This window comes from Scyliorhinus canicula, chromosome 10, assembly GCF_902713615.1.
Source record: "Scyliorhinus canicula chromosome 10, sScyCan1.1, whole genome shotgun sequence".
Lineage (NCBI taxonomy): Eukaryota > Metazoa > Chordata > Chondrichthyes > Carcharhiniformes > Scyliorhinidae > Scyliorhinus > Scyliorhinus canicula.
In genome coordinates this window covers 105,601,836-105,614,146 of record NC_052155.1, presented here as the reverse complement: position 1 = coordinate 105,614,146, position 12,311 = coordinate 105,601,836, and the positions used below count along the sequence as shown (strand labels likewise).

The following is a 12,311-nucleotide window of genomic DNA, read 5'->3' as shown; positions in this document are numbered from 1 at the left end:
ATTCTCCCCGTGTTTGCGTGGGTCTCGTCCCCACAACCCAAAGATGTGCAGGCCAGGTGGATTGACCATGCTAAATTGCCCCTTAATTGGAAAAATGAATTGGGTACTCTAAATTTTAAAAAGAGTTTAGAGGGTGAACTGTGGGTGGCCAGCCTTGAATTGGAATAATCAAGACATGGGGTTTAAAAAGATATAAATGTGAGTTTCTACAGGGCCAAAGTTGGGGAATGTTATGGAGGTGGAAATGGACGGTATTGTGATGGCACAAATATATGATAGGAAGCTCCACTTGGACAGATATGACTCCACGGTTGTGAACCGTCTGATCCAGGTCAAACAGTTGCCTGGGCAAGTGATGAAGTTGGTTGCTACAGTATGGATTTTGCGGCACGCATTGACGATGGTGTCTTTGGCCTTCCCAATGTTTAGATTTAGGAAATTTCTGATCACCCGGTATTTGATGTTGTAAAGGCAATCTGAAAATGTAGTGACTTGTGGAGGGATTGAAGAAGCAGGTGGAATAGTTTATATTTTTCATGGTTTGTGATTTTTGCCAAGAGCAGTCTTTTTTATTGCGACAGGCCCAGGAACCTGACTTAAGCGATTCAAACATGGAATTTCAGGAACGATGGGCATGGACTTGGGTGACAAAACAATCAAGGACATAGGAAAGGAAAGGGAGGTTTGGGATGGGATGATAGTTGCAAAGGTGTCGAGGGTTTCATTTTCAGGCGAGGGGGTGATTGATGGATTTGAAAATGAGAGGGGCAGTACCTGAATAGTGAGAACCTTCAAGAATATCAGCAGTTTGATGGGAATAGCTTTGAATGGAAGAGATGGATCTCCAGGACAAGGTGACCTCAGACTGGCCATGAGGGTAGATGGAAGAGAAGTTAGAGAAATGCTAGGTCAGGATGTTACTTAAACTTAGCTCTGTTGATTTGGAGAAAGGAAGGGAAGCAGCAAAGGTAGCTGATTGAATCTTATTGGCAAGAAAATCGATGAGTTCCTTGCACTTGTTGGTGGCGATGGTAGAGGATACTGGGAAGAGGAGTTTACAAAGACAGTTTGCAACAGAGAAAAAAAAGCTGTGCGTTATTTTTGCATCCCCAGATGATTCCGGAATAATAAGCCGTTTTAACAGAGGAGATCTGCATGATGTGATGTTGCTTAATGTGGTCCAGCCAGATCTGACGGTGAATAACTAAAACTGTTGCCCGTGACATCACTTCGACACTGTGTCCCTTTGACTAAAAGAATGGCACTATGGGCCATACCTGTGTTAGAGGTTGTGGTCAGAGCAGATGTGTTAGTAATAGTGGTATTGGGACATAAGACATCAAAAGTGAGGGTGTGGTTGAGCAGATGGGTAGCTGCAGGAATGTCATGGTGAATGGAGCGTTAACAGCTAGACAGATGTAATTTTTAATTTTCAAAGTTCAATTGTAAATGAATTGGGAGATGCATTTTTCCAAGATTGGACATAAAAACGGGTACGTTTGGGAGGTCGAGCAGGATGTGGGTGCAATGTGAGGGAGAAAACTCTTCCCCTCAACTCCTTTCAATACTTGTATTGGATACTGGCCAAGGAAACAATGCATTCTGACATCTATTCTTAAAATAAAATCTCGTTCTTTTTCTCTTTCATTCTTTATCGACTTTTGTCCTTGCTTTGCCTATACTTGCCTCTATTCCTTCAGTGTACACTTTGTGGGTGGCACGGTAGCACAGTGGTTAGCACAGTTACTTCACAGCTCCAGGGTCCCAGGTTCAATTCCTGGCTTGGGTCACTGTCTGTGCGGAGTCTGCACGTTCTCCCCGTGTCTGCGTGGGTTTCCTCCGAGTGCTGCGGTTTCCTCCCACAGTCCAAACATGTGCAAGTTAGGTGGATTGGCCATGTTAAATTACCCTTAGCGTCCAAAAAGGTTACTTGGGGTTACTGGGTTATGCGGATCAGGTGGACCTGTGGGCTTAAAAAGGGTGCCCTTTCCAAGGGCCGGTGCAGACTCGATGTGCCTAATGGCCTCCTTCTGCACTGTAAATTCTATGATTCTTAATTCTCCAAGAACCAGTCCAAGTGTTCATTCATTCTGAAGCCAAATGGTGATGCAGGAAACCAATATTGTATTTTTTTAATACTAGATTTCTTTATTGAATGCAATATTTACAAATGTCTGCCTCCTCCTTAATCCAGAAATCTCTCTCCATACCCCTTTTGTTACCGACTATTCCAATGAATTGCCGCATATGCAAGGACAGCGGCTTCTTTGAGCCGGAATTTAAGATGTCAGCTTTGCTATCCTTTATAGTCCTTCACTCACCATTCTGAACTATCAAAGGAAAGCTGCAAGTCTCTTTTTTTTTTACTCTTGAGTAAATCAAATAAACTAATTGATTAAAGACTTTAAAGGGTCTCTCTTTATACTTTTAATCAGTGAAAATCGCTGACATGAGGGGGTCACGTATGTGAGTATAGGGGCTGTTGCGTTTTACCGAGTTCTGGCTTTGCTCGTCCTTTATTTTATCCTAGTGCACATTTCAGATTTGTCTTTGTTTTGTTTTGGGATATGCGTCCCTGGATGATCCTGATTGGAGTTTTGCAATGAAGAGCCGAGTTAAATCATAAAGAATCCTTGTTTGACTGTGATGGTTGGAGTTGGCCGGGGCCCAACTTGCAGTGGCATAGTTGGTGAGAGGGCCTTCGCCCCAGTGATGCTGTGTGCATCGGGATGATGGCCGCCATTGAGAATGTTGTTGTAGATGAGGATCTCGGCTCTGTGGTGCAAGTCTTTGGAGTTCACTTTGAAGGACTGCGAGGTATCCTTGGGAGAATGGTGGGGGTGAAAGATAGAATCTTTGTATTTGATAGGGAACTTTCCCTAGTAAGGACCCACCTTCGATTTGTTGAGACCCTGCTGCATAATATCTTGTCGATCCTGACTGGTTCAAGATGTAGGGGCTGGATAGAGAGTGTCTGTGAGCCCGGCCCCCAGCAAGAAGTGGGAGGCAAGTTCCCGATTTGAGTTTGAAAATTGGCTGCATGCTTTAGTAATCTTGATCTGGACGCTGGATATAACCGGTTCAACGGAGCTCCATGTATCCAGTCTTCCAGTTATTAGAATAGGAGGAATTGAGCGGTGGCCATGGCAGGTCTGGGTCAGTTGGGTCTCCCAACCACTGTCTCTATATTATCCTGTTCTCTATGGTCGTCATAGGGGGTTGGAGGTGGCCGATCAAAGAATACAGCACAGGAACAGGCCCTTCGGCCCTCAAGTCTGCGCCGATCACGTATCCTATCTAGACCAGCCGCCTGTATCCTCCTATACCCCGTCTGTTCGTGTGCCTATCCTGATGAGTCTTAAAAGGTCGCTATCGTATCTGCCTCAACCACCTAATTTGGCTGTGCATTCCGGGCCACCACCACCCCTGTGTTAAAAAACTTGCCCCGCACATCTCCTCTGAACATTTCCCCCCTTACCTTGAACCTGTGCCCCCTTGTAATTGTCATTTCTGCTCTTGGAAAAAGCCTCCAACTGTTCACCCTATCTATACCCCAAATAATTTTATAAACTTGTATCAGGTCGCCCCTCAGCCTCTGTCTCTCTAGGGAGAACGATCCCAATTTATTCAATCTCTCATCATAGCTAATAGCCTCCATACCAGGCAACATTCTGGTAAACCTTTTCTGTACTCTCTCCAAAATCTCCACGTCCTTCTGGTAGTGCGGTGACAAGAATTGGACACAGTATTCCAAATGTGGCCTAAAGAACGTTCTGTATAATTGTAACATTTTTTATGATTTTATACTCGATACCCCAGTCTTTGAAGGCAAGCATGCTGTATGCTTTCTTCACCACCATTTCCACCTGTGCTGCCACTTTTAAGGATCTGTGGACCTGCACACATAGATCTCTGTGTCTCTATGCTCCTGATGGTTCTGCCATTTATTTTATAGCTCCCACCTGAATTGAATCTACCAAAATGCATTTGTCTGGGTTAAATTCCATCTGCCATTTCTCTGTCCAATTTTGCAACCTGTCTATATCCTGTTGTATTCTCTGATAGTCTTTATCACTATCTGCAACTCCTGCAATCTTAGTATCATCCACAAACTTGCTAATCAGATCTGCTATGTTTTCTTCCAAGTCATTTATTTATATATATATATATAATCTTTTATTCTCACAAGTATGAAGTAACTGTGAAAAGCCCGTCTGGGTAAGCTGGTACAGGACTTGAACCCGCGCTGCTGGCCTTTTTCTGTGTTACAAAGCAGCTGTCTAGCCCACTGAGCTAAACCAGCCCCATGTTTTACAAAGTGCAGAGGCCCCAGAACTGATCCCTACGGAACACCACTAGTTCCAGACCTCCATTCTGAAAAACACCTTTCCACTGCCACTCTCTTTGGCCAAGCCAGTTCTGGATCCATCCAGCTAGTTCACTCCTGACCCCATGTGATCTAATCTTTTGCACCAGCCTGCCATGAGGGACCTTAAGGGACCTTTTCTCAAGTGGCTGCAGTGATGTCCGTGTGTGGGTGGAGCTGGGCTCTGGCTCTGCTTTTTACTGTTTTTGGCTGAGTTTTAGTTTCGTTTTCAGTTGGAGAGCTGCATTCAAACCAAGGAGGTGTATTTTGGTCTCTCTTTGCATGCTAAAGAATGTCTCCAGGTCATTTGATGATTTTAAAGTAATACCTGTTTCTGTAAGGAATGCAACCTACTGGGCGCAATTCTCCCATCGGGAGACTAAGTCCCGACGCCAGAGTGAAAACTGGTGTGTTTCACTCTGGCGTCGGAGGCTGCTCCAAACCCCCTATTCTCCTGCCCCCGGGGGGCTAGGAGCGGCGGCACGTCATTTACGCGTGCCGGGCCTTGGCGCCGCGTAAATGACGTCATGCGCGGTTGCCGTCCTCCCAGCGGCCGCCCCGCAAGAATGGATCTTGTGAGGCGTCGGAGGAAAGGAGGTCCTCCTTCAGAGACACCAGCCCGCCTATCGATGGGCGCCGATCGCGGGCCAAACCACTTTTCAGGCCCCACCCGGTGTAAGAAACCCCTCCCCCTCCCACAGGCCGTCCCCCAGCGTTCCCGTGCTGTTACCGCCGGCAGCGACCAGGTGTGGACGCCGCCGGCGGGAACCTGTCGTGTTGGGCAGGTCCGCTCGGCCCATCCGGGCCGGAGAATCGCCGCTCGCCCATTACAAACGGCGAGCGGCGATTCTCCCAGCGGCCAGCTGTGAATCTCGCCGCGCCGGTTTGGGGAGGGTGGGAGAATCGCGTGCGGGTGCTGGGGCGGCGTGGCGGAACACGCTCGGCGACCTGGCGATTCTCCCACCCCGCGTGGGGGTGGGGGGGGGGGGGGGGGAGAAATCCACCCACTGTCTTTGTTAAAAAGGGTCTTTGACTTCTGGATGTTGTTTGGAAAGTTACTAAAGGTTGCCTGTAGAGTACTGTATCTTTGGCGGGGTATCAGGGTTGGCAGTGTTGTTAGTTGCTAAGATGTTTACTGTGTGTCTATAAAATGTTAACTGGATTCATAGAATAAACATTGTTTTTGTTTAAAAATACTTTGGATCTCTGTTGCCTCACATCTGGGGCGAAATTCTCCGACCCCACGCAGGGTCGGAGAATCGGCTGGCAGCGGCGTTAATCCCGCTCCCGCAGGGTTTTTAAATCTCTGACCGGCCCAAAAACCGGCGCTGTGCAAATCCCGCCGGCAGCCTCTGAAAACAGCTGGCGGGATTTCATTTTTTTTTTTAGTTTCCACGAATCTCCGGCCCGGATGGGCCGAAGTCCCGCCGACGTGGCCATGGGTCACGTCGGCGAAAATCACAGTTGCTTTAAAACGGCGTCAACCATTGATGATGGTTGACGCCGTTCAGTGTCGGGGGGGGGGGGGGGTGGGTTGCGGCATCGGGGGGGGGGGGGTTGCGGCATCGGGGGGGGGTTGCGGCATCGGGGGGGGGGGGGTGGGGGCATCGGGGGGGGGGTTGCGGCATCGGGGGGGGTTGCGGCACCGGGGGGGGTGGGTTGCGGCATCGGGGGGGGGGTTTGGGGGCAACGACATGCAGAGAGGGGGGGCGACGGATGCCCGGGGCCAACGCACCGTCGCCCCCCCCCCCTCTGTACGCCGCTGTCCCCTACCCCATCCACCCCCCTCCTCACCACCCCTACCTCCCTCCAACGCCCCTACCCCCCTCCCCACCACCCCTACCCCCCTCCCCACCACCCCTACCTCCCTCCGCACCACCCCTACCCCCCTCCAACGCCGCCCCCCCATCTCTCGCAACGCCGCAACCCCCCACCCTCAACGCCGCAACCCCCCCTCATCGCCGCAACCCCCCCTCTCAACGCCGGGTCCCCCCCCTCTCAACGCCGGGTCCCCCCCCTCTCAACGCCGGGTCCCCCCCCTCTCAACGCCGGGTCCCCCCCCTCTCAACACCGGGTCCCCCCCCTCTCAACGCCGGGTCCCCCCCCTCTCAACGCCGGGTCCCCCCCCTCTCAACGCCGGGTCCCCCCCCTCTCAACGCCGGGTCCCCCCCCTCTCAACGCCGGGTCCCCCCCCCTCTCAACGGCGGGTCCCCCCCTTTCAACGCCGGGTCCCCCCCCCCTCAACGGCGGTACCCACACCCCATCCCCCTCCCTCTGAAGGCCGGTACCCACACACCCCCCCCTCTCTCCTCCCTCTGAAGGCCGGTACCCACACACCCCCCCCTCTCTCCTCCTCCCCCCCTTCCTTCCTCCCCCCCCTCCTTCCTCCCCCCCCTTCCTTCCTCCTCCCCCCTTCCTTCCTCCTCCCCCCCCTTCCTTCCTCCTCCCCCCCCTTCCTTCCTCCTCCCCCCCTTCCTTCCTCCCCCCCTCCTTCCTCCTCCCCCCCCTTCCTTCCTCCTCCCCCCCCCTTCCTTCCTCCGTTAGGGGGGGGGTGCGGCGTTAGTGGGGGGGGGGTGCGGCGTTAGTGGGGGGGGGGTGCGGCGTTAGTGGGGGGGGGTGCGACGTTAGTGGGGGGGGGTGCGGCGTTGGAGTGGGGTAGGGGTGGTGAAGGGGGTAGGGGTGGTGAGGGGAGGGGGGTTGGGGTAGGGGCAGCGGCGTGCAGAGGGGGGGGCGACGGTGCGTTGGCCCCGGGCATCCGTCGCCCCCCTCCTCTGCACGCCGCTGCCCCTACCCCAACCCCCCCCTCACCACCCCTACCCCCTTCACCACCCCTACCCCCCTCCAACGCCGCCCCCCCTCTCTCAACTCAACACAGCAACCCCCCCTCAACTCAACGCCGCAAACCCCCCCCTCAACTCAACGCCGCAAACCCCCCCCTCAACTCAACGCCGCAAACCCCCCCCCTCAACTCAACGCCGCAAACCCCCCCCCCCCCCCCCTCTCCTCTCAACTCAACGCCGCAAACCCCCCTACCACGGGTCTGTCTCTCTCCTCCCCCCCCCCCCCCCCTCCAAAATGCCGGTCTGTCTCTCTCCTCCTCCTCCCCTCCCCCCCCCCCCCCCCCCCCCAAAATGCCGGGTCTGTCTCTCCTCTCCCCCCCTCCCCCCCCCCCCAAAATGCCGAGCTGTCTCTCTCCTCCTCCTCTTCCCCCCCCCCCAAAATGCCGGGTCTGTCTCTCCTCCTTCTCCCCCCCCCCCCCCCCCCAAAATGCCGGTCTGTCTCTCTCCTCCCCCCCCCCCCCCCCAAACGGCAGGCTGTCTCTCTCCTCCTCTCCCCCCCCCCCCCCCCCAAAACGCCGGGTCTCACCACTTCCGCAGCTGGTGAAACTGACGCCTATCGCGTCAGTCAGCTGCTGGCCCCTCCGGGAACGGAGAATAGCGGCCTAAAAGAAGGCCCCGACGCCGGAGTCATCTACACCGATTTTTCTCGCCGGAAATCGGCGTTACGACGGTCTGCAGAGAATTTCGCCCCTGTAAAGTGAGCCCTTGTGCTCCCCATAACCAAAATCTGTTCAAAGTTGTGGGTCAGGTGAACTCCATGATATACTTTGGTGTTCTCTAAACCGTGGCCCATAATATGTTATTTTGAATTTAAGAATCTGTACTTGTCTAATTCAATGGCCTGGGCAGATTATGTATATATTTTTTAAATTTAGAGTACCCAATTATTTTTTTCCCCAATTAAGTGCAATTTGGCGTGGCCAATCCACGTACCCTGCACATCTTTTCGGTTATGGAGGCAAGACCCACGCAGACATGTAGAAAGTGCAAACTCCACGCGGACAGTTACCCGAGGCCAGAATCGAACCCGACTCCTTGCCACTGTGAGGCAGCAGTGCTAACCACTGCGCCACTGTGCTGCCCGCAGAATGTATCCTGCGGAGGACTGGGTTGCTTCTCGCTTTTCCTTGAGGTTGCGTGTTTTTGTGGGAGAGGGGGGTCGGGAGGGGTGTTTTTCCTTGTGATCTATTAGAATAGGAAGAATTGAGGCAGCATACGTCGAGGTGGGTTTGGTCAATCCTTGACTGATTTATTGAAGAGTGAGACTGTTTGCCATGCCTCTACACTGTTGGGGCCCTTTCCTCGTGTGGGTGTCTTGCGTGCGTGCATCCGTCCGGTGTGTGAGGTGCAGGATTGGCTTTGGGGTATGCTGTAGGTCTTTGGGGGGGGGGGGGGCTTGTACCTCGGAAATACAGACCCACGGTGGGGCCCTAATCCTTCTTCATGTGATCCACTCCTGGTAGTTCTGGTTCTCGTTTGTTTCTTGGTTGATGTTGACGCCACTGATCATAATCTGAACATGTTGCTGCTGGTCCTCTCTGACTAATTGTATGGAATGATGTTGGTTTTGTACTGTGCCTGAAGCTGGGGATATGATGCACTGCCTAATATACTTGTGACTCCCTTTTTACAACTGGGGTTCTTGCATATTTTCGTTGTTTGTTCCTGTTTTTTTAAGGGTCTTTGTTTTCTTTTTTTAAGGGTGGTTATCAAGAATCTGTGATTGGTTCCTGCATGGGTGCAGATGGGTCAGGTATCCGTGAAGAGGAGGTTGTGCTGTGTCATTGGTGCTGCTTGAGTTGAGGGAGATAAATATTAGTGCGTGCCTGAACACAGCGTAAAAATAATTATCCTGAACTCTCTTGGCAATTGCGAGCAATCATACATAGAAACATTCGGCCTTTCGAGCCTACTCCACCATTCATTATGATCATGGCTGATCATCAAGTTCAATACCCTGATCCCACCTTCCACCCGCCCCATATACCTTAATCCCTTTAGCCCCAAGAACTATATCTAATTCCTTCTTGAAATTACACACTGTTTTCGTCTCAACTGAATTCTGTGGTAGTGAATTCCACAGATTCACCACTCTCTGAATGAAGAAATTTCTTCTCACCTCAGTCTATGACTCCGAGCTCTGGACTCTCCTGCCATTGGGAGCATTCTTTCTGAATCTACCCAGTTTAATTCTCTGAGAATTTTATCAGATCCTCTCTCGCCCTTCTAAACTCCCTAACTGTTTTAGTCTATTCTCACACGCACCTTGTATCCAAGTAGAAATACTGATTAACTATCTCCTAAACTTTCAACTCAAATGCTCCATTGTCTACAGTGTGTACATCTTGCACCTCCTTCCCAGTAAGACAACCTGCATCTCCCATTTAACTTTTAACAACCAAGTTTGGTGTCAGGCAGCATCCACAACAGTCAGATGACCACCCGTCATTCCTCCATTTGCCTCCAAAAGGGAGTCCCTAACATACAAATGCAAGTGTGTATGGCTAACAGATTTTTAAATGTTTGATATGTTGGGGCATGGGGAAAGTTATGGAAACAGATTCCATAATAGCTGTTGTAAGAGAAGTAAATGAATTTTTGGAAAAAAATTTAAAGGATGAAAAATATGGAATACCTTGCAGCAAATTGGTGTGGGTGCAATGGGATGAATGGCCTCTGCTAGAACGATTTATTCATTTTTTCACAAATTAGCAAGAAATAACAAAGTACTGGAAGCTTAATAATTAGCATGTAACTTTACAAAAGCTAGTAATTTTCTACTGACCTCTTCTGATTTTGATATACTTGTGTGTATAAAAGTAGGAGCCAGGAATTTACACGCAGCTGCCAATCTAGAGTCGCGTCCCCGCATCACAAATAAGTCTATATTAACAGCAATTACACTTCACTCCGCTAAAAGTGATAAAATGGCTTAAATACAGCTCTATTTTAGCAGGCGTTTAGGAAACAAATCTCAGTGTTCATAGAATCCCTACATTCGGCCCATCAAGTCTGCACCAACCCACCGAAAGAACAACCTGCCCTATCCACGTAAACTCTGTAACCCCGTTGCTTAACCTGCACATCCCTGGACACTAGGTCAATTTAGCATGTCCAATCCACTAATGTGCACATCTTTGACATGGGGAAAATGTGCAAACTCCACACTCACCAAGGCCAGAATCAAACCTGGGTCACTGAGCTGTGAGGCAGCAGTGCTAACCATTGTGCCATCATGCAGCCTCCTATGCCACCATGCTGCCCATGCCATTGTTCACAAAATTTATCATATTAATAAAACAGAGTACTTTCTAAACGGAAAGAGGTGAGGTAAAATGGCCAGCATGGTAGCACAGTGTTTAGCACAGTTGCTTCACAGATCCAGGGTCCCAGTCTTGATTCCTGACTTGGCTCACTGTCTGTGCGGAGTCTGCACGTTCTCCCCGTGTCTGCGTGGGTTTCCTCCGCGTGCTCATGTTTCCTCCCACAGTCCAAAGATGTGCAGGCTAGGCGGATTGGCCATGCTAAATTACCCTTAAGTGTCCAAAAAAGGTTAGATGGGGTTACGGGGATAGGGTGGAGGTGTGGACTTGGGCATGGTGCTCTTTACAAGGGGCGTTGCTGACTCGATGGGCCGAATGGCCTTCTGCACTGTAAATTCTATGAAAGTGGATGTCCAAAGAGACTTGGGAGTTCAGGTGCATAAGTCCTTAAAATGCCAGAAACATGTGCAAAAAATAATCAAAAAGGCTAATTAAATGCTAGCCTATATATCTGGAGGATTGGAATATAAAAACATGGGTTATGCCACAGTTATACAAAATCTTGGTTAGACCCCACCTGGGCAGTTCTGGGCACCACGCCATGGGAAGGATATTTTGGCCTTTGAGGGAGTATAGCATAGGTAAACAATAATGATACCTGGATTACAGGGGTTGAGTTACAAGATTACTCAAATTGGACCTGTTTTTGCTGGTAGTTAGAAGGTTAAGGGGTGATCTGATCGAAGTATTCAAGATATTAACAGGGAAAGACAGGGTAGATAAAGGTAAACTATTTCCACTGGTTGGAGATTCTAAAACTAGTGGGCTTAAGTCTAAAAATTCAGAAGAACTTCATTCAAAGGGTGGTAGTGCTTTGGAACTCTCCCACAAACAACAGTTGATGCTAGATCAGTTGTTAATTTTAAATCTGAGAGAAAGAAGTTTTTGTTAAACAAAAATATTAAGGGATATGGGCCAACGGCGAGAGGAGTTGGGTCACAGATCAGCCATGATCTCATTGAATGACGGGACAGGCTCAAGGGGCTGAATGGCCTGCTCCTGTTCCTATGTTCATTAAGTGTTTATAAAGCTGTAAAATGAAACTAATGTTTTTACCGTCTGATAAAACATCTCCAAAATTGATTGCCATTTGGCTTGAATGTTTTTGTTTCCTTTTAGTCACGGAGAAATATGTGCGAAGAAGCTTTATTGAAAATTAAAGGTGTCATCAGTTTTACCTTCCAAATGACTGTAAAAAGATGTATTGTGCGGATCCGGTCTGATTTAAAAGCAGAGGTAGGTTCTTATTTTTAAAAATGGTGATTCTGGTGGGGTCATTGTGTGGTAACACCTAAGGAAAATTTGGCATCCTAATTTTTAAGAAAATTAAATGGCATGATACCGCCTGAAGTTAAGGAGAATGAAAGGCAAGTTGAGCTGAGTCAAGAGCAAGGGAAGAGTGAGTGAAAGCAACTTTCACCTTTTTGACTTCCTGAGCAAGAATACGCTTAAAGATGGAGAAATTAATACTACTTCCCAATCAAGGATGATGCTTGTGGGGCAGCACGGCGCAGTGGTTAGCACTGCTGTTTCACGGCGCTGAGGTCCCAGATTCAATCCCGACTCTGGGTCACTGTCCCTGTGGAGTTTGCACATTCTCCCTGTGTTTGCGTTGTTCAGGGTAGGTGGATTGGCCACTCTAAATTGCCCTTAATTGGAAAAAATGAATTGGGTACTCTTAAAAAATTTTTTTTAAATGGATGATGCTTGTGATTGTTGGAGGTGAATTGTCTCAGCCCTGGACCATAGTTATGAGTGTCCTAGGTTCCACCATCATCAGCT

General features: G+C 49.8%; 1 protein-coding gene across 1 annotated transcript in view; it reads left to right on the top strand.

Moving 5' to 3' along the window:
* The window catches only part of armc1 (armadillo repeat containing 1), a 50,472-nt gene that overhangs the window by 20,404 nt on the left and 17,757 nt on the right, over positions 1-12,311 (top strand). The window contains exon 5 of the mRNA XM_038809487.1: positions 11,649-11,765. Coding sequence (XP_038665415.1) covers positions 11,649-11,765 — 117 coding nt within the window. The remainder of the gene's footprint in view (positions 1-11,648; positions 11,766-12,311) is intronic.